At 39.5% G+C, this 21,425-nt stretch overlaps 1 protein-coding gene across 1 annotated transcript in view; it reads right to left on the minus strand.

Moving 5' to 3' along the window:
- The window catches only part of ANKFN1 (ankyrin repeat and fibronectin type III domain containing 1), a 196,436-nt gene that overhangs the window by 83,244 nt on the left and 91,767 nt on the right, over window positions 1-21,425 (minus strand). The window contains exon 7 of the mRNA XM_017950614.3: window positions 554-651. Coding sequence (XP_017806103.2) covers window positions 554-651 — 98 coding nt within the window. The remainder of the gene's footprint in view (window positions 1-553; window positions 652-21,425) is intronic.

Here is a 21,425-nt window from a genome sequence, read left to right on the forward strand (position 1 = left end):
AATTTAAATTGGTTTAGGTTACTGAGAAACATAGCTCCACCATATATAGTTTCTTTTTTGTGAAAGCATATTTAGACAGACCTTTTTTTTTTTTTAATCAAGGGAAAAGGATTTCTCTCAGGAAATTATGTGACTGCAATTGATGACTGATCTCAACCGAGGCTGAGGCTGTGGGCATGAGGGTGAGATGAAGCTGTTATTTTTACCATCAGACAGGGAGTCAAAACTGGATCTCTTGGAGCCTTTGATCCACTCCCTGCTTCCCCCCAAAAGATTAGACTGTGATCCAGAAAGCAGCAACTTTCAAGGCTTGCATGAGGCCAGTCTTTTTCTGATCTCCTTAGAACACAGCAGTTTACAAAATGATTCATGCCGTCTGCTTACTCCTTTGTGAAATTCAGATTATAGATACCAGACATATCATGCTTAATGAGTGGCAGTTGTTGCCAGAGGACTGGGCGTTGGCTGTTGCTTTCAGAATAGGCATTTGCTACTAATATCCCAGCACAAATATCAGTGATAGAGAAATGGAAAGTCTACTGGGGACATTTACCATTGTAAGTCCTGTGATTGTGCATCTCAGAGTCTGCAGATTATCCATGATGATTTCTCCAGCCAAAGGAGAAAAGTCTTTGGACATACTCCATTCCACTGGAAAGAGGAGGGGGGCAGGGAGAGAGAGAAAGAGGGAGAATAAAATTCAGTCACACATCAGGAAGTACCATAGAAACTCTGGCACACAATCCCTCTCAAAAAGGGTTAAGCGTACCCTCCTTTCTTTATATTGGTGTTTCAGACAATGTTCCTTGAAATGTCAACTTAGTTTCCAAGTTCACATTTTTTTTAAAAGAAGAGCAGAAAAGAATCATAAAACCTTATTAGTTTTTTGAGCCTTGATAAATATAATGTATATTGTGGTACATGTACACTTATGTGATGTTCTTAATGTCAGATGTAAGTTATATTAAATATATTGCTCATGAGACCATTGCCATATAAACACATTGTGTGTGTGTGCATTTGTGTGTGTGTATTTGTGTGTGTATTTGTATGTGTATATGTAGATACACACACATACTCAGGCACAATACATATAACAGTTTGTTCTATATAGTAGATAACTTATTTACTGCATTTGAGAACCAAAGGATCCACTAGGACATGACCTTCTATTTGCTCTCCAAGCCTGACATCTGCTTCACCATTCTACTGAAAATGCTCTCTTAAGGTCTGAGTGAGATTTTCACTCCAAATAAAGAAGCCTCCTTTCATTATCTCCACATCATTTGACACCTTCTTTTTCTGAAAACATTCTCTTCCCCTAATGCCTTATATACTGCTCCCTTCTCCTTCTCTCCTTCTCCTCCTTGATACCTTCTTCCAAGCCTTTTCACTGGAAAAGGGGTTTGTGGCTAAGGTGTTTCATGTTGTTCTGCCTTGACATCCCCAAGGTGAATGCTTATTCCTGGCTAAATCATGCAAATTCTAACACCCCATTTTACTGTAATAGCATATGCTTTCATCACATTTTCTATCAGTTGACAAAGCCATGGTCAGGAAAGATAAATTGTGCATCATCAGTAAAAAGTATCTTAAGTAATTGCTTATACCTGGTGGGATTTAAGGCAAGCACAAATGAAGCAGGGACTTAAGGGACTTAAATCCCATGAGAAGCAAGGCCTCTGTTTCTAAACTTTGTGATAAGCAATAGATCTTAAGACTTAAATGACATTCTCTACATAACACTTTAATACTTCAAAATCAAACCATCTCCAAAGCCTGCTGTGCCACTCAGAGTCACACAATTCCTCTGCTCTGGATGCTCCTGCATTCTCTCCTCTTCTTCAGAATGTTCCTGGGCATCTTGCTTGCTTTCCACACACTCTTGAAACTGCTGTCCCAAAATTCCTCATGCTTTGATCATCAGCAACAGCCTCTCCTTGGGAAATCTTGCCATGTTTGGCCTTCCTCACTTTGTGCAACCTTTTTCTCCCCTGGTTTTGGTTGCACCTGCCTTTCTACCTCTCTTACCCTTTAAAAGACTCTTTCTAGACTCTTCCTGGTTTTGCCCCTTCTCCTTCTCCCTTTGATGTGATGTTCCTTGGGAGTTTGATTGCCTGGCTCTCTTTTCACTCCACATGTTAGTGCTTGGTCCACTTTTATGGCTCTAACTATGAGTCTTAAAACCATAATTCTATGTCCAGCCTCCCCCTTGAGCTCGAACTTCCTTCTGTTAATCTCTACTTGAGTGCCTCCCATTCCGAGGATCCCCTAAGTACTTTTTTTACCAAAATATGTTTCTTCTCTTATTTCCTCAACTTTAGCTAATGGCACTGTCATGTATCCAGTCACTCAACCAAAAATCTCAGTGCATTCTTGTCTTCTCCTTTCCCTCAATTCTTCAAAATCAGTTCATCACTAAACTAAGTAGTTTCTGGTTCTAAAATGTCTCCTATAAGTTGCTCTCTTCCCCTGATACTGTGATTACCCCAAAGAATGGCTTTATGAATATGAACATCAACTCTGTAATAACTCTTTAATTGATTTTTCTGCTTGTTTCCTCATCCTTACATATAATCCTCTTAGGCTGGAGGACAGTGGCTCATGCCTATAATCCCAACAATTTGGGAGGCCAAGGCAAGAGGATCGCTTGAGTTCAGGAGTTCAAGACCAGCCTGGGCAACAAAATGAGACCCCATCTGTGCAAGATACACATATATATATAATATATATATAAAATAGCTGAGTGTGGTGGCATGCCCCTACTGTCCCAGCTACTCAGGAGGCTCAGGTGGGAGGATTGCTTAAGCCCAGGTTTTAAGGTTGCAGTGAGTTGTGACTGTACCACTGCACTCATCCTGGGCCACAGAGTGTGATGTCTCAAGAAAAAAAAAATCCTTTCACTATATCCTGAATTATAGCTGAAAAAATGAAGCTGTAATGATTATATTCCTCCACCTAGTATCTTGTCATAATGTCCAGTTGCTTTGAAATAAAATGAAATCTTAGGAAGGCATTCAAGGACCTTCTTATCTGGTCCCAACTATATATTATTTTTCTAAATTCCTGCCATTTTTCAGAAGAAAGTCTTTATTCTGTAAGTCTCTGTTACTTGATTATTTTGTGCATTTTCTGCTTCTGTGGCTTTTCTCCATCTTCCAACTTCTGCTTGGTGAAACTCTACCAATCATTGAGGATCTAGCAAAGTCATCTCTAAATTCATCAGGAATAATTAATCAAATACACCTGTTTTTCTGCTCCCTAAGTCCCTTGTTTCTGTAAAAATGAGATTTATTATAATGCATTATGTTTTTTGGTATGTATCTCTTTGTCTTGATCATGAGAAACTTGAGAACAGGAAAAGTGTCATTCATTTTTTTCCTTTCTAGTACGTGGGTCTGTGCTTGGTGCATTGAGGGTGCTTATTTAATACTTACAAATCAAATGCATGTATATGTACACACACACAGACACACAGACACACACACCCCTAGATTAGTTTTTCCAACACAAAAATAATTTTCTTTCATGTGAATCTTCTCCTTTTATAGTTTCTTGCCCCTTGAAGCTCTCAGGTACGTTATATAATCTAGTTATAATCAAATGATTAAGATTATATATTAACTCAAATCGGATCTATACCTCCTTACAAATATGTATTCTAAAACACATATTTATGTTTATATATATGTATATGTATTACATACATGTTTCCATTTTTCAAAATGTTTTATTCCACTTACGAGCTACTAACTCTTGAAGAAGCCAAGTCTCTGAAAGTCAAATTGGGGAAGGTTTGTAATCAGAGAATAATGTTACACTTAATTTAGCTATGGAAGAAAAACGGTATGCTGGAGTAAGTTATTACAAACAGAACAAAACAAAAATGAGTAGCAAATTTGCAAAGAAATTTAGGAAGAGCAAAGAATATAGGAAATTCTGGAAACAAAAATATCTTTGGTTGCCACTGAAACAGACATGATTAGTTGCTGTGGTAGAGCTGTAAGCTGAAGGTTGAGAATCGAGGGCTGTGACTCCAGACTAAGAACTCAAGAGAACTTGCCAAAAGAAGAGCAAGGGATTAGTGGGAATAATACCAGATTATTTGGCAAATGATTAATGAAAAGTTTTTCAGAGATACAGTTTTTAGAATTTCTAAAGAAACCTCAATTTATTTTTGAAACTGCTCAAGTTTTACGGAAATATGTTTTACAAAGCAAGTTTCAGGTAGAAAAGAGCGTCAGGCTTCTTGCAGAACAAAACATAAACAGAAGCTGGTTGTAAGAAGATGTGGTTCTTCTTTGGGAATTAATAGAGGCTTTTAAACAGTTAAGTCTAATTAGATTTTATAACATATCTGAGTTTCAAAGGAGAAGGGGCTAGAGAATGAGAAGACTCACATCAAAGGCAAGCAATTCTCCATATTAGAATGGCCAGTCTATTCTCGGGCAACCAACAGTCTTTTTCCCTTTGTGTATTTCCTTGGGTTGGTGGACTCCTTTTGGCATGAAGCCATAGAAAGAAGAAAGGAATTTCCGGGCATTTAAAGAATGAAGAAGGAAACAGAGTGAGCAGGAGTCACTTTGAGAGCGACTGGGAATTCTTTTTTTTTTTTTTTTGAGATGGAGTTTCGCTCTTGTTGCCTAGGGTGGAGTGCAGTGGCACGACCTCAGCTCACTGCAGCCTCCAACCTCCAACCTCCGCCTCCTGGGTAGAAGCGATTCTCCTGTCTCAGGCTCCCAAGTAGCTCGGATTATGGGCATGCACCACCACACCTGGCTAACTTTTTTGTATTTAGTAGAGACGGGGTTTCACCATGTTAGTCAGGCTGGTTGCGAACTCAAACTCCTGACCTCAGGTGATCAACCCACCTCGGCCTCCCAAAACGTTGGGATTACAAGCGTGAGCCACTGTGCCCAGCCGCAACTGGGAATTCTAAGAAGGTTAACTCAGAATGGTCTCTTTGGAAAGTTGTATGTAGGTAGTTTACAGACTTATCATTAAACCCTGAGAAAATCACGTGTAAGCCAGTTCTAAAACTATAGAAAACTTATAATATTTAAGATCAAGATGAGAGAAACTGTTTCTACTTGGGTCAGAGAAGGAAAAGCAGGGCTTAATTGCACAATGGCTCTTAGCAGTTGAAAATTAGCAAGAAAGGTACTTGATAAAACCTAGGTATTAGTATTCCCTAAAATTTGGCTCTGGCTCAAACTGTGATTCATTGTATTTATATCAAGTAACTATGACTATTTTAAATGGGATTCCTTGTTATTTTAACGAAAATTTAATTTTTATCTAGGTTTCAGATATGTAGAGTCATTTGGGCAGGAAAGTTCTACCTGAACACTGCCATTATCTGATGGCAGCTATGGAAATCACAGGCCGAAACATTAAAACGAAAAAGAGCCCCTGAAGCCTGGCCCTGTCACCCTGAGGTCTATAATGTAATGGGAAATGTCACAGAATTAGTTACAGGACTAGAAAATTCACAACTCGAAAGAGTAAGGGTACCCAAGCAGAAAACACAGTATAAAGCTCAGGGAATTTCAAGGCTTATGATGTGGATTACATAATACATCGTGTTTTAGCCGAAAAGACTCAAGTTGTAGGCCAGGTTTTGGAGAGGCGAAGACTACCCCAATGTAAAGGCATAAAGACAAAACAGTGCAGCAATGTCTAATTAATTTTTATTCAATTGATCCAAAAAAACCTCACAAAACTTGCTGTTGTGCAGATTCTCCCTAAAATCTCAAATGCCTCAAAGCTCAGAATTGTTTTATCCTGTTCACACATTGGGAGGAATATACTGCAAAAGTTACATACTTTCTTCTTAATCAAACATCACCCAAATCCTCCACTTAGCCTTATTGATCGCTTGCCCTTAGACCCATCCATAGCTTATGCTGTTTTCTCCTGTGGTATGGCCTCCTTTTCCACAAAACTTCTATTCCTTTATTCAGATAGTCCTGGTTCAAAGTCCTTTCCTTTTTCTAGTTTTCTCTGGCTTCCCAAGGGAATCACCCTTGCCAATTTTCCCTTAGCAATTTTAATATGTCTCATACATTGCACTTGCTTTATTGTTTTATGTTTTTTGTTTTTCAGTGATCCATCTCCTCTGTAGTCTACAAGCTCCTTAGGGCAAGGACCATGTCTGATTAATGCCACTTTCCAAAGCACCTATCATAGCACCCAGCAGAGTGTAGGTGGCTCAGGAAATGCTGGGTGAATACTTGATTCTTGACTTTGGAATGCTTAAAGTCTACAGTAGACAGGAATTTCATGCTGGTACAGACAGCATAAGAAAACTGTCAGAATGGAGGGAAAAAAGTCAAGAAGAGAATGGCAGTTACTTGTACTGCTCAGTTAGTGGTTGAAATGGAGATTAATTCCTGGCCTCCAGATTCCAAGCATCCTGGACTCTTCACTTGTCCATACTGCTTCTCAGAAACCAAAAAAACTAAAAGTGTATTTCCTATTCCCTATCAGCTCTTTGATGGAACCAAAACAGCATTCTTACTGGCCACATTCACCCTGGCGCCTTAGCTAATGAACGGAATTTGGCTAGACTGCCCAACCCAGCACCAGAACATTATGAAATCTTCCCCCATCTATCTAATTGTGCAGTTTCTAACCTTTCAGGCCATCCATAGCACAAGAAGAGAGAGGGAGAGAAGGATGTGCCGAGAAACCCAGACTGAGATCAAATACAGTCATTTCTAGAGATGAGAAGATGTGTCTTGCTGCAGCATGAACCGGCTCAACACTTGTGGGTTTTAAATTAGGAACTGACGTGAAAACTCTGGATCTGGGAATTCTGTTTAGCTCTGGCAAAATATGAGGTCGGAGCTGCTTGCATTTTTTATTTTAAATTCCCTTGGTAGTCTTAGGAACAGGGGCATGCATTACTTTCAAACAAGAATCTTTATTGTTTGCATAGCACACAGTCATCCAGTTAATTAGAAAAACATTTTTTTTTCCCAAATTAAATTTCCCTAGAAAAACAATGATTTAAATTAAGGGCAAAAGCCTTTTTCGTCGTCTTCTTTTTCTTCTTTTTTTTGACACTAGAAAAACCTTCTTGCATGTACTATTTCTAGAAGATTAAAAGCAAAGTTGGAATCAGAAGGCTAGATTCATTTATTTATTGGCAGGTTCTGCCATCCACAAAAATAATATGTGTTTCTCTGCATATACTGTGTACTATCCTAGTTTTGCTTATCATATGATAGATCTACATACAGATACAGGTAGGGAACAGAGGTGTCTAAATGTTCAGGATTTTGAAAAATTCATAAGCACTACAAGTAACCAAGTAACCACAAAAAGTCTCCTCCATAGTCTGAACCATTTGCTTGTTAATTGCTCGCCTAATAGTTATTATATTATGGCTCTTGCCTAAGTTTTTTTTTTTTTTTAGATGGAGTCTTGCTCTGTCATGCAGGATGGAGTGCCGTGGCACAGTCTTGGCTCACTGCAACCTCTGCCTCCAGGGTTCAAGCAATTCTGCCTCAGCAGAGAAATTTGCTGACCACTGGCTGAGACTTAAGAAAGTGATGGAGAAAACGTTAATAATACAGACTAAAGATTTCTGTGACTGTTACAGTTGTAAATTGCACAAAAAATTGAGGAAATATTCTTCTAATACTCAAAAACTATTATTTATTTCAACAAAGTTGCTTATGTCATTGATGAATAAGTTCTAAAACAGGTCTTTGTTGCTCTTTGTTTTACTTCCTTAAAGTAAATGAAAATATCAACCAACATTACATGGGAACTGCACCATTCCATTAACTGCAGCCATCATTTGGCTGCAGATTCAAAAGTTCAACAAAAATAAACAAAAGCATTTTGGTAGAATCAACAGGTGATAAATAATCTACAATATAGAGTATTGTGTATTTTATTATTATTTGTAAATTGTGTGCTACACATTCTATCAGTAAAATTTACAATAGACATATGCATATATATGTCTGTGTGATGATATGTATATGTATATAATTATATGCACATATAATCTATCTCTCTCTATATATTTTTCCTTCCCAGGGTATCAGTTGTTAAGCATTTACCATCACATCACTGCATAAATGTTAGATGATTGCTGAGGCGGACTTTGGAAGGTGGATGTATCATGATTAGCAGGTATAATGAATGTCTGAGGCGTATAGACTGCTTGGGCATAATTTAGGTAACATCCTGATATCAGGAGTCAGGAATGAGGTACTTAAGCCCCTTTAGGACACAGGAGTGGCACAGTGAGGGACTCTGGGGCAGAAGGTCAGTTACCAAGCAGTCACCACCTGGGAGGTCTATGCAGTGGTCAGGCTTCAGGTCTTGGGCAGTACAAGAGCCCAGGTTCCCTGCATTAGCTCTTGTCTAAGCCAGGGCTGGCCCAGAAACTAGTGAAGGACATAGCCTGCAGGGTGGGCATCTGTGGACCTGACTGAGCAATAGGACAGCAGTCATGGACTGACAAACTAAATGCTGTTCGTATGGATGGCAGGACATACCAGGCCACTACTCCCAATAGCATAAAAGATTACACGTGAACAGGACTAACCATGCTTATTACTACATTTTATCACCATGTGTAGTAATATTTTATTATATATTATTACAATATTTTATTTCATGTTATCTGGACCTTATGAATAAGCACTTTTAGGACACCGAACCAAAAGTAGGCACATAGGTCACTAACTCAGACAAACTCTTCTACTTTCTCTTCTTCCTTGAAACCCTGCCATATCCTTCAGTAAGATGTCCAGATAGATTGTCAATTGTTTAGACTAGTTTTTTAGGAGAAACTGTCTTGATAATTTTTGGTCATGAAAGAGGTATGAGCTTTTGAAAAACAGTAATTGATGTAACTGAACAATAGCAAGAACTCAAAACCCAGTGACAATTGGGGATCAGCAGGCTTGGGCTGCTAACCCCACCACACCTCCCTTGAAAAGAGGCAGCCTCTGAGAGCGCTTCCATGGGGCAAGAGCTCTCCTGGAGATGTTTCCTGGGATTCTGACATTTTTGTTTTGTTTTGTTTTCAGCAGAGCGATACCCATGTTGCTTGCATGGAGAGAGCTCCAGCAAGCTATTTTACATTCCTAAAGGAACAGAGCAAGGAGAGCACAGGATTAGCTGTCTGATTTATACACACAAAGACCAAGATATGTAGTCAGTTTACATTCACAGCTTTCTGAGTCCTGTTGGGCCTTCCGGAAATTAAAATCACTAGCCACGGGGGCAAAAGCAAAAACAGTTCAACTTTCTTGCCAGATGCTGAGCCTTCATTTAGAAAGGGGCGCTCTGTTTGGCCTTTCTTTTCTTCACCTACCTCATCCATTGAAAAGATCCCATTTTCCTCCTTATAATTTTAAGTAATGAATTAAACTCCTTGAGGACAGGATCAATGCCAGATTGATCTTTGGACATCCACTCCCACTTTATCTTGTGGAAGTACAGAATCGGGGCTCAGATTGAGTGGATTTGACTTATGTGTGGACATTGATAAGGGGAGGACAATCTTCATAGTTCCATTTTGCTCCCTGGGAGCCACAAAATAGGGACATCTTTGCTGAGCATTTAACCTAATTTCTGACCTTAGTTCACATTATTCCCTGCATTTACCCTGTGCCCAGGGAGGAAAAACCATTTAATGAAAATCCACCAGTTTGTTTTACAGAAAATTTCATCATTATTTCTCACAATAAATAATTTTAACGTTTATCCTCACAATTCCTGAAAGATGGGCTAGGTCAGTAATTTAGTAATTCTATCCATTTAACAAGTGGCATAACTAGGAATTAAAGTTAGGTCTGCTTCAACCCAAAACTCCCCTACCATTTCTGGAAGTTCTCGATCTTTCCCCTGGCCTACAAGGCCTGGATGGTCTGGACCTTCTCCATCTACTAGTTTCAGTTCTATCATGCTTACTTGTTTTCTTTCTGTCTCTGGTGTTTAGATCCTCAAACATGCCAGACTCCTTCCTGTCTCAGGAAACTCATGCATACTGTTCCTTTTGCTGGAAATGCTCTTTCTTCCGACTTCCAATTTCTATTTCATTATCTATTTCTTCCTTTTCCTTCAGCCATCAATGTAAGTGTGAGTTCTACACGGAAACTTTCTCTGATCCCCAAGACAACATTGGGTCCTGGTATATCCTCTCAGAGCACCAAATACTGTTCCTTTGTAACACAGTAATTATTGATTTGTGCAATTATCTATTTAATCCTGGTAAGCTCCATGAGGACAGTGACTATGTCAATTTTATATGGCCCTATAGACCTCAGCAGCTAGCATATACCATAGCATGCAGAACACCACTAAATACTTTTGGAATTGATGTTAGTTTTTTTAGCAGTTACCATTAAATTTTATTTTCCTTTACATTTTCAAGGTATACAACATGATGTTGTGATATTCATATACATAGTGAAATGATTATACAGTCAAGCTAATTAACATATTCATCTCTCACATAGTTACCTTTGTGTGTTTGTGTGTGTGTGTGTGTGTGCTAAGAGCATCAAAATCTACTCTCTTAGCAAATTTTTCAGTATACAATGCAGTATTACTAACTGAAGTCTACCTAACTATAACTTTTTACTGTTTGATTTACATCTCCCCATTTTCCCTCTCCCCACCCCACTGCCTCTGGTAACTGCTATTCTACCATCTTTTTCTGTTCATGACCTTTTTTAAAAAATTAAAGATTCCACATACAGGAGAAGTCATACACTACTTTTTCTGCATCTGGCTTATTTCACTTAGCATTATGCCCTCCAGGTTCATCTGTATCACAAATGACATTAGATTATTGATCAGCTAGGTTGTAGGGTTATGGAGAGGCATATGACATGATCTCTGACTTCAAGTAGCTTACAGTTTAATATCATGGTCCATTTCTTACAGGTGAAAACAGGAGGACCATTATTTTCCCCCATCACAATGACTCTCCCTTCTCTTCTTGTCAAAAACCTATTCAAGTGAAAGACTTGTGGTCCATCAACTTCAGGTCATTCTCTCGGGTCCTCCAGAATAATTTCAACTGTCATTCTTTCTGGCATTAATATACTTTACTTCATATTATAATGATTTATGTGCATGCATTTTCAACTCTACTAGCACACTATATTTCAAATAGGCCTCCTATTAATTTTTTTAAAACTCCATTGCTATAATTACCCTCATCCAAGCCGGAATTGTTTCACATCCATACTCCTACAACAGTTTTATAGCTGAGCTAGTCTATCTGCCTTTATTCATACCCCCACCAATCCACTGACACCAGAACAATCTTTTCAAAGCATAAATCCTATCACAATACTTTCTAACATAGAAAGCTTGTACGGTTCTCTAATGCACCTGGAATAAAATCTAAACTCCTCAACGTAGTCTACAACAGGACCTGGCAAACTGAGATCTGTGGGCCAAATCCAGCCTGCTGCCTGTTTCTGTACAGCCTGTAAGCTAAAAGTGGTTTTTATGTTGAAGAAAAAGCAAAATATTTCATAATGTGAAAATTATGCAAAATTTAAATTCAACTCATTGGCTTATGCATTGTCTCAATAGAAGGATTGAATAGTTGGCATAGAGACCATATAACCTGCAAAGCCTAAACTATTTACGATCTGATCCTTTACAGGAAAAGTTTGCTAAGCTCTGGCCTACAAGGCGTTGTGATCTGGGTCTTGCTTGTTTCTTTGAAAGCCCGTCTTCTACCATTCTATCCATTGTGTTTCATCTGCACTTTCTGTTTCTCCAACTTGGTAAGTGGTTTCTACCGAGTCCATTTATGCCTCTCCCCAACGTACTATCTTATTTTATTTTTTATCACTTATCAGTATCTGAAATGGTTTTGTTTCTTTATTTACTTACTTGTTAACTTAAGAAAATGTGAGATCCATGGGCTTGTCTGTTTTTATCCCACTGTATACAAGAGGATATGTACGTGGCATTTAAAAAAATTGTGTTAAAGGAATATCTTATCTTCCCTGGAACTTCTTCAGTGCAGACTCTGCGTCTAACTCACTTTTGCATCCCTCACAGTGGGCAACATTTGTAGAGTAATAGTTCCAAAAATAGCTATTTAATGAATAAAATGACAGTCACTTCACTTCTCTCTCCTCCTAGGACAAAAAGAAAAAAAAAAAAAAGGCACTTGTCAGCTGGGTCCCAAGAAACCATAATGTGTGCAGCATCTTTTTCACCTCATCTACACTCTACTGGATGAGAGCACATTTTAAGAAGGGGCCATGGGTCAGGTGCAGTGGCTCACGTCTGTAATCCCAGCACCCTGGGAGGCTGAGGCGGGCAGATCACTTAAGGTCAGGAGTTCAAGACCAGCCTGACCAATATGGTGGAACCCCATCTCTACTGAAAATACAAAAATTAGCCAGGCATGGTGGCGGGCACCTGTAGTCCCAGCTGCTTGGGAGGCTGAGGGATGAGAATCGTTTGAACCTGGGAGGCGGAGGTTGCAGTGAGCGAAGATTGTGCCACTGCACTCCAGCCTAGTTGAAAGAATGAGACACACCATGAAAAACAAACAAACAAACAAAAAAACACAACGAAGAAGAGAAAAGAAAAAGGGGCCATGAATTCCAGTATAGTTCTCAGAGGACAGTTACTATGGGGACATCAAGTGTCCTAGTGAAGGGTATTTCTAGTTGGTACTGAGTTAGGTCAGGTGTCTTCCGATAATGGGAAAGAACCACTGGCAAAGTGTGGGGTTAGTAGTTTTTCCTAAGAAAATTGCTCCAACTATTTTAAAAATAATCACCTTTTAAAATATAGCATATAATTAATGTCACAAAAGGTGAACGGTAAAAAGAAAATCCTGAAACAAAACCACATTGGTTTATAGGAGCTAACACTTAGTCATCTTTGGAGGATGCTGGGAGACCATCTATTAATATTTACTGGAGCCTTGTGCTTTAGTTATAAATATTTCTTTCTGTTTTTTATTTTTATTTTATTTTTTGAGATGGAGTTTCATTCTTGTTGACCAGGCTGGAGTGCAGTGTTGCAATCTTCTCAGCTCACTGCAACCTCTGCCTCCTGGGCTCAAGCAGTTCTCCTGCCTCAGCCTTCTAAGTAGCTGGGATTACAGGTGCCTGCCACCATGCCTGGCTAATTTTTTGTATTTTTAGTAGAGATGGGGTTTCATCATGTTGGTGAGGCTGGTCTTGAACTCCTGATCTCAGGTGATCTACCTGCTTTGGGCTCTCAAAGTACTAGGATTACTAGCATGAGCCACCACACATGGCCATAAATATTTAATTTAATCCGCCTAATGCTCTTATGTGGTAGATAATATTCTCTTCATTTTATCGATGAGGAAATTGAGACTCAAAACTTTTAAATAACTAGCTCAGATCCACACAGCCCATCAATGCAGAAGCTGGATTCGAACCCCTGTCTGTCTCATCTGCCCCCCAAGTCCATATGGGGAGAAAGTAATAAATGGATTAATAGCCATTTTGAGGTCTTTTTGGCTAGAGAAAGCTCCTCTATGTAAAGCTCAGATAGTCTGTGAGATATTGGACTTCCACTGACTGAATCTAAGGCAGGGACTCCCGGTTGGCGCCTCTGTCCCCTTTCCCCAAGGGCTAGGGTTGTCTCTAATACTGTGATTTCCTTGTTATGCATTTCAAGAGGGAGACAGGGTTGGGGGCAGTGACCACCAAGCAGAACAAGGGGTTGTACTGAGTCTGTGAGTCTCATGAAGGTGTTCTGTATGTTCATATCAGCTACGTGTGGCAATGGCGGCCAAGATAAGTACTGAGTAAAATAATAAATAAATAAACAGCAATGTAAACAGTCACAGAAGACTCGTGTACATTGCTGGCCCATAACTGGAGCCTGGTTCATGTTATGCAGCCTTACTGGTGCCAAGTCTTTCTCCTCCTCCCCGTCTAATAGCCTACTCTGAGCACTCTCAGTTCTGGATAAGGTTCATATCTTTTAGTCACCTGTTTCTCTCTCCTCTGGCTAGAGACATGTAAGCTAAGGTGAGAGACAGGATGGAAGACTTGGGAACGAAACAACTCCAAAGTAGCAGCGGGTCCTCAGGACCCAAAGGAATTTGTGGGGAAATAAATAAAAAAGAAAAAACCAGACCCCCTTGGGAGGCCAGCCCCAGTCTTCTTCCCTCTGTGTCTCACTAAAAAGAATGTGCTATTTTGGGCTTTTTTCTTCTGTATTTGTTTTCACATTCTCTTGTAAATTACTCAACAAGGTGCCTTACTGATCCTGAAAAATCCAATCTTTAGATTTTCCCATCAAGTCAAGAAGTTTCCACAGCTTCCCAGGGAAACAAAGAGCCTTGTCCTCCATTCCCAGGCTCAGCTTCTGCTTTTGGGATGATCACACTGGCTGATGTTGAGACATAAATCTCCATAAGGTCACATGGGAGTTATTTTTTGGGGGATTCTCAAATAGCCTTCAGCAGATCAAAGAAAACCCTTTATGTTATAAGCAAGATATATGTATTTTTTTTTTCCAGATCCCTGTGAAAGGTTAAACATCTCAACATACATGGCATATCCCGGCAAGGGATATTTGAAGGACCTAGTTACTTTTCTTGGGAAAGTGCTGTAGTTATCTCTATTTTGTGTGTTGCCTTTGGTTTCTGCGTGTCTACTTGTATGTGATATCTCTAAATTTTCAGCATTCACAAAACACAGTTAAAACAGTAGCTTTGACCTAAAATGCATAATGTGGAGTATTTTCCAGCTCATCTGTTTAACTGGTAGATTGACTCACGCCTGCCTTTTATTTTGGTCCATGACAGTAGCTGGCACATAGTAGGTATCCAATAAAGATATCTTAAATGAATGAACGCAGTTGTTCAATTAGTAAAGAAGAGGTGTCACATTGACAGCTGAAAAGGAAGAACAAGACTGCTATTTGGAAATACCCAAAAGAGGCCACTCACTATGGGCAGGAGAATATGGTTGAAAGAAAGGAACTCTTCAGATTTTGAAAAGTTTTATGTATTCTAAAGTAACCAAGGTGGGACAGGAAAGTCATTGACCAGGATTAAATCTTGGGAGTAAGGTACTTGGCCCATAGACAGGAAAGATAATTATGTGGACTTATTGGAGGGAAATATACATAACAGGTTTTAAATAAACATAATAGAAATTTTTGAATTTTGTATCTTTTGGACAAATACTAAATACCAAGCTAATTGCTGGTACATTCAGGATAAGAAATCAAATCCAACTTTAAATATAGTGCTAATTGGCTGACTGATTTATCAGACTCTAACTGACACCCTTCTAGGGACAAGGAAATGTCCTGGGGATGTAAATATGAATAAAGCCCAAATCTTATCCTACAGACAGTAACAGTACAATGGTGGGGAGTGAGGCAGTCAAGTCAATTTAAGATTATAATACAATCTGATGAGAGTAATGATAGAGGCAGGCTCAGATTAGGGTCACCCTAAACAGTCTGGCAGGGAGTGGTTAGGGATAACTCGCTAGACAGGCTGGCTCCTGGCAGACTTCTGAAGGATGTATAGGAAAGAGTGGCTAAAGTCATTCCAGGCAGAGGTTGCTGTGTGTGCAAAGGCATGGAGTCATGGTGTGGTCGGGGAATTTCAAGGCAATTACAAGGAACAGGAGAAGGGGTGAGGTGAGAAGGGAGTGTGACTTTAGAGATAAGATGGGACTGGAGACAGGAGCTCAGGTTATGCTAAGAAGTATCAGCATTATTTGAAAGCATTTTGGAGCTCTTGAAAGATGAGGCCATTATATGATCAGATTTGCATTTTAGGAAAATTACTCTTGTATTTTGTAGGAGGGAAATTGGAGAGAGTTAATGCTGTAATTAAAGAGACCAGAAAGACATTGGTGCTACGATCTATGTGAGATGTGGTACCAGTTCATTGTGGACATTATCTCCACCTTTGTGAGCAGGAGGAAATTTCCTGACTTTCTGTTACCCACCAAAACCACCTTTTCCTATTCATTGAGCCATCTGTGAGCCAAATTTCTATGTAAACCCAAATATTTGGCATCACAGCATCACAAGCTCTCATAGGAATGCTGAATACTGGAGTTCAGCTACTTTTTTTTTTTTTAACTAAGAGCTATACCAACAGTGTATACTTAAAAATTTCCAAATCAAGTATCGTGGTCATATCAAAAACCATGCTCTCTCTCCAGGTGTATGTAACGGGTCTCAGCTTTACTCGAAGTTCAATTGCAAACAGTAATAAAAACATTGGCATCTCATTGCTCACTTAATATTTATGTAGCTGTCACCATCTCAATTCTACACATCTGAAACCTCAGAGTTGGTTGGAGTTGAGGTGAACTGAAATCCCCTTTGACAGTAGGTTTTTTGGGGGATGCTTTCATCCTTAAATGACTTTCAAAACAACACTCAGATAGTGGCAAGAGATCAAAGAAACGCTCTGTTACCACAGGGGCTGCTGAAACTGTTATTTCCCTCCAAAAAGTTTCCCCTTTGCAGAGAATAAAGTAGATCAGCCTTATTAGGGATTGGAGCAAATACTCTGTCAGGAAAAGCAGACCCAAGTCCAGACAGATGTACATTCATACTGTTTCTTCTGCAAGGAATCCAAGAGAGAGATATGGGGGAAGAAGCAACCAAGGAAGGGGAGACTGGGGCTAACTGTCTACTTCTCACTACAAGAGTAACACCTTGAAGTTCCGTAACACTTTTACTTTGAGACACCTTCTTCCACATTTTTCTCCTTTGATTTTCACAACGACCATATTATGTATTTTTCTCATTTTAGAGGTGAAGTTAAGGCTTTGCCAGACTGAGAGCAGACACTGGGAATGAATGCCAGGACCAGATTTCGAACCCAGGTCTGTCTGGGTTCAAAATCCAGTGCCTCTTTCTCACACAGTTTAATGAAACTTCAGCATGTACTCAAAAGTGAGGAAAACAGCAGTTGTAGAGAAGGAATCATGGAGGTACACAGGTCTGTAAGTTTTCATTTTGAGTAAGTCTGAGGGGCGGTACAGTTCTATGGATCAGTGCAGGCCCATGATGAAGGGTAGAGTTTTATGTCTTTAAAGGTGTCATCCCTTGGTGCACCCACCTGCTACCCTGTAGGGCTCTGGAAAAATCGATAGCATCTATTTTTATAAGGACTATAACACCAATTCCTTCAAGCATAAAACTCTGAGACTAAATTCACCTTTTATTTAGGTTATTTACCTTCAATTATAGCAATTACTACTTTTTAATGACACTTTCCAGTTTAAAAACACCTTTATGTACTCAGGTTTCTACATATAAAGCCAATCCATTCCTGAGCATCTTTAAGATTGGTGGATGACAGGGATGTAAACATAAATAAGAAATTGTCTTTACCCTAGAATTATCACAGCCCAGCACACAGATGGATAAAGATACAGACAATTACAATAAAAATGTGATGCTCCCTATAACAGGCACATCAGCAAAGTGCTGCTGAAGTGCCAACGACCAACAGAGTTGGGGCAGGGAGGAGGACGGGATAAGGGAAGGTAACATTTGGTCTGGGTTTTGAAGATTGAGTAGGATTTAACTCAATCTTGGGGCATTCCAGGGAAAGAGATTGAGAGCTGAAAAATTTGGGCGCAATCAAGTGAAAAAATGGATGTTCTGCAGAAGAGGAAGAAGAGGAAGGCAAGACGTAGGGGCTGAGGGATGGGTTGATATGCGGAAAGCCTTGTATGCAATGCTGAAGGTTTATGAGCAAGGGAATGAGCTGATCAATTCCTGGTTTAGTTTGATGACCAGTGTTGGTGTAAGGAGGGTCATTGGAGACATTTAAATCTTATAAGCTCTGCTGTTCTTACTCATATTTCAAATCAGCGAGCTGCTGCTTACACTGTTTCAAGGACTTTGCCCACTACTAGCTAGTAGGGGTAGGAATCGCCACGGCTTAGCTGTACAGTCTCTGACTTCAATTCCTATTGACACCACGTGTCCGTATGATGCATGACTCCAGCCTACTTGCTTTCTGCAGAGTCTTTGGTCTGTAATATTTGGGGTGATCTGCTCGGCTCATTCACTGTCAACACTGCACAAATCACCTAGATTTCCCTTGAAGGATTGCCCTACATGAGAACAGTGACATTTCTACACTTTTTTTTGTTTTTACTTCAATTTAGTTATTAAAAGGAATCTCCTCAGAATAATTGCTGGATGGTGTTGACAAAAGTTTGAATCACATCATCTGACTGCAGTTGTGCTGACAGCAGTCCCTGGAGAACTCTGCTGCAGGGACCAATGGTTGCTTTCACCCTCCTAGGGCAGCACCAGGACTTTGGGAACCCAAACAATTATAGTTACAGACCAAACACATGGTCTAGCAAAAGCTAGAGTCCAGCCGAGTTAAAAAGAGTTATGCAGCTTTGGCCATCTTCTTTATGAAACAGATTCCTCCATTTTTTTTAGTGGAAAACGCTAAAAAATTTTTAGCATTGGGTCAAGGGTGAAATCAAGAATTTTGGGGAGTCTTAATGGTCACCATAATAATTTATTTCAAGTTATTTTGAATGGTAAGAGTTTATCAAATGTTCATCATCCTCCTCTGAAGGCTTAAAATAAAAAAAAAAGTAATGAGGGTCTTGCACTTCAAGGTTTTGATTTTCAAAAAGCATATGCAAACATTGGACACTGATTATCTATCTAAAAATTGTAGTAGCATATTCAGAGAAGTAGTTGAAACGTGTGTGCATGTGTGTGTGTGTCCTTGCGTGTGTGTGTGTGCGCGTGTGTGCGTGTGTGTGTGCGCGCGTGTGTGCGCGCGTGTGCGTGCGCGTGTGTGTGCGTGTGCGTGTGCGTGTGTGTGTGTGGTGGCAGCAGGGGTGGGGGTTTGAGTAAATGCTGCCAGGACTGGAGAATGAAGAAATGAAAGTTTGTTTATTTTAGTATTTACCATATCAAAATATCTGGTATAAAACTACATGGTCCAATAAGGCTAGGAAAATCAATTTACAAGTAAAAGGCCAAGGAAACCCAATAAAACATTTTGTGACAGATATAAGTACCGTGTATTAGCAAGGTGCAGTGTGAACATGTTGCAAAGAAACTCACTTTTAAAATGCATAATTTATGCCAAATTATCTGACTAGTATTAGGAGACACATAGTTTTAAAATTATGTATACATTTGGATAAAATTAGTTTTTATTTTCAGAAGACTTTGGAAATAGCTGATTTTTCTAAGTGTACTAATCATTTCACTCATTGAGAGGGATAAAAATACAGGTGAAAGTGGTAGATCTGACATATTTCTTTCAAAAAGAAATGTGACATCACCCACGGAAAAAATATAAATGTTGCAAAAGGTTATACTCCCCCTTATTTGGTGTCCCAGAGGCATGCTAATATCAGTTCTTGATTCTCCTTTTAGATATTTTTCCATGTATATAAAGACAGAATATATTCTGATGAACCAGAGTGAAATTATGATTCCTCGTGAGTAAAATGAGGCAATATTTCACTGATTGGATTGTTCAATGACATAATGATATGAAAAATCCTCGAACTGTTGGAGGGTTTGCAAATTTTAACCAATTACAGCTTCTTAACCTGGAGTCTGTGGACCTTTAGAAAAGTCTAAATCTTGGTTTCCAAGTGTTGTAGACACAATATACAGCGTACGTGTCCTAATGTGTTATTATAATTTGTTTTGTTTTGTATTTTTACTAGGCAGACAAAGCCATGATGTCCAAGAGTTTCTCAAAGGGAAAGTAAAGCCAGAAGTTTAGTATCAGCCTTTAGAGTCTAGTGCTGTTTTTTCTGGTTTGTGCCCTATTCATTGAATGAGCATCAGATGAATGAGAGGAGGAAGATTGCAAGGTGTTAATAGTTGTCCTTGGGACCCTCCCACTCCCTTTTTCTAGACCTCTCTCCCTGTTCTGGCCTTCATCCATAACTGACATACACTTCACCCAGTGCCTATGTGTTCCTCATTGAGGCATCTCATTCCTCTAACTAAGCCCACTGTCTTGCACCATTGTGCCAAGCTTCCAGAATTACCTTCCAGCCTTCTTTCATCATCAAAACTCTGAACCTAGCTATCACAGAGGAAAACACTTCTAACTAAAAATTAAAGATACATCTAATGATAAACTACCTTCCCTCAAAGTGTGATTAATGGTAAGGGCATAGAGACATGCCCTGAGACCATTTTCATTTTTGTATTTTAACTAATTATTTATTTGTTTCCCCCCCACCCTCAACAAATATTTTCATTTTAAAAGAAGAAGTCAGCCGGGCTCACGCACTTTGTAATCCCAGCACTTTGGGAGGCTGAGGCGGGTGGATTACAAGGTCAGGAGATCAAGGTCATCCTGGCTAACACGGTGAAACCCTGTCTCTACTAAAAATTACACAAAATTAGTCAGGTGTGGTGGTGGGCACCTGTAGTCCCAGCTACTCGGGAGGCTGAGGCAGGAGAATAGTGTGAACCCGGCAGGTGGAGCTTGCAGTGAGCCGAGATCGCGCCACTGCACTCCAGCCTGGGCGACAGAGTGAGACTCGATCTCAAAAAAGAAGGAGTCAGAAGAAGCAACATCGAATATTAATTTCTGCCACGGAGTTTCCAGGCCTTTATTTTTGCAGCACACATAACGGATTATGGGTTCTCGTATGTGCTGAATTCCTATCGATGTATCCAGGGTTATACACAATTACCTGCACCCTAGGTATAATTTCAACGCTTTTATACTAAAGATAGTGTATCAGAATGCAAGTGAGTAAAAATAATATATAGATAACCTTGAGTTTCCCATAACATTAAAAAACAAAAGAAATAGTTTGCCAGCTTTGCCACTCCAACTTTAGTATCATAACCTTATTTTAACTATTTGCCATAGACTTCATAAGTAATAATCACAAGATTGGCGTGGCCCACAAGGATGCTGAGACTATTTATTAAGATAATAGAGGTGTAATTTAACTTTTTTGAATGGGAGCTGGAATGACTCTAAGTCAGCAGGTTCTGTAGTGCTGCTTAAATTATATTATATGTATTCATTCCTTCATTCATTTTCCAGCCATCTATTCATCTATGCAGCCACTTATTTGTTCAGTCTAGATGTTGGGGAGAGGTAGAAAGGCACGTCATGCAGGGGAATAACGTGGTGCAATGGCATGAAGGCATGACTGTATATGAGATTATAAATACCAAGGTAACATGAGCTGCTCTGGGGATTTGGCCATAGACTGCAGGATAAGTGGTGGGAGATGAAGCTGGAAAGGTGTGGAGAACCAGGTTATTAAAAGATTGTCTGTCTATTTAGCACTACGGACCCATGCAGTCATTGCCTCCATGAAGCTGGTTATGCTTAAAGGGAATCCATATACAGAGCAAAATCAAATTATTGAATTTATATTTCTTTTCTTTTTTTCTTTTTTGAGACAGGATCTCTTTCTGTT

This window comes from Papio anubis, chromosome 17 (genome assembly GCF_008728515.1).
Source record: "Papio anubis isolate 15944 chromosome 17, Panubis1.0, whole genome shotgun sequence".
Taxonomy (NCBI): Eukaryota; Metazoa; Chordata; class Mammalia; order Primates; family Cercopithecidae; genus Papio; species Papio anubis.